The sequence below is a fragment of the Acanthisitta chloris genome, unplaced genomic scaffold (assembly GCF_000695815.1).
Source record: "Acanthisitta chloris isolate BGI_N310 unplaced genomic scaffold, ASM69581v1 scaffold30175, whole genome shotgun sequence".
NCBI classification, from domain to species: domain Eukaryota; kingdom Metazoa; phylum Chordata; class Aves; order Passeriformes; family Acanthisittidae; genus Acanthisitta; species Acanthisitta chloris.
In genome coordinates, this window is record NW_008674709.1 from 3,877 (window position 1) to 4,730 (window position 854).

General features: G+C 56.3%; 1 protein-coding gene across 1 annotated transcript in view; it reads right to left on the reverse strand.

Annotated features, from left to right (window-relative positions):
* AMDHD2 (amidohydrolase domain containing 2) overlaps positions 1–854 on the reverse strand; it is a gene marked incomplete at its 5' end in the record, with an annotated part of 6,306 nt that overhangs the window by 2,521 nt on the left and 2,931 nt on the right. The window contains 2 exons of the mRNA XM_009075453.1: positions 3–22; positions 711–799. Coding sequence (XP_009073701.1) covers positions 3–22; positions 711–799 — 109 coding nt within the window. The remainder of the gene's footprint in view (positions 1–2; positions 23–710; positions 800–854) is intronic.

Genomic DNA, 854 nt, shown 5'->3' on the forward strand with positions numbered 1-854 from the left:
TGCCAGGGTCACGGTGGTGGAACTGCCCGAAGGAAGAGAGGGGACAAGCTGTGGAGCACCACCAGGACTCTTTGGCTGAGACCCTTCCCCTTGGCGGATGCAGATGCCATCTCTATCACACAGTGCCTGGCAGCTTTACCAGGCAAATGTGGGCATTGCCTTCAATCACAGAATCACAGGATGGTTTGGGTTGGAAGATGCCTTAAAGCTCATCTCATTCCACCCCCTGCCATGGACAGGGACACCTTCCACTAGACCAGGTTGCTCCAAGCCCCATCCAACCTGGCCTTGAACACTTTCAGGGATAGGGCAGTCACAGCTTCGCCAGACACCCTGTTCCAGTGCCTCAGCACCCTCACAGCCAAGAACTCCTTCCCAATATCCCATCTAACCCTGCTCTCTGTCAGTGGGAAGGCATTCTCCCTTGTCCTGTCACTTCAGGCCCTTGTCCCAAGTCCCTTGCCAGATCTCTTGGAGCTCCTTGAGGCTAGAAAAGGCTTCTAAGTTCTCCCTGGAGCCTTCTCTTCTCCAGACTGACCATACCCAGCTCTCCCAGCCTAGCTCCATAGCAGAAGAGCTCCAGCCCTCAGAGCAGCTCCATGCTCCAGCAGGTCCATTCCATGTCCTTCCTGTGCTGGAGGTCCCAGAGCTGTGGGGAGCAGGAGAGCAAACCCAAAAGCAGCCCTGGTGCAGGTGCCCTTGGGACTCACCGGCAGCATGGCGTTGAAGAGGTGAGTGATGAAGGTGGCGCCGTGCTGCACAGCCTCCTCAGCCTGGGACAGGTTAGCCACCGAGTGACCTGGGAACAGAGACATGTATGATTCCTCTGCCCATCTCTCCATTTATTTCCCTAC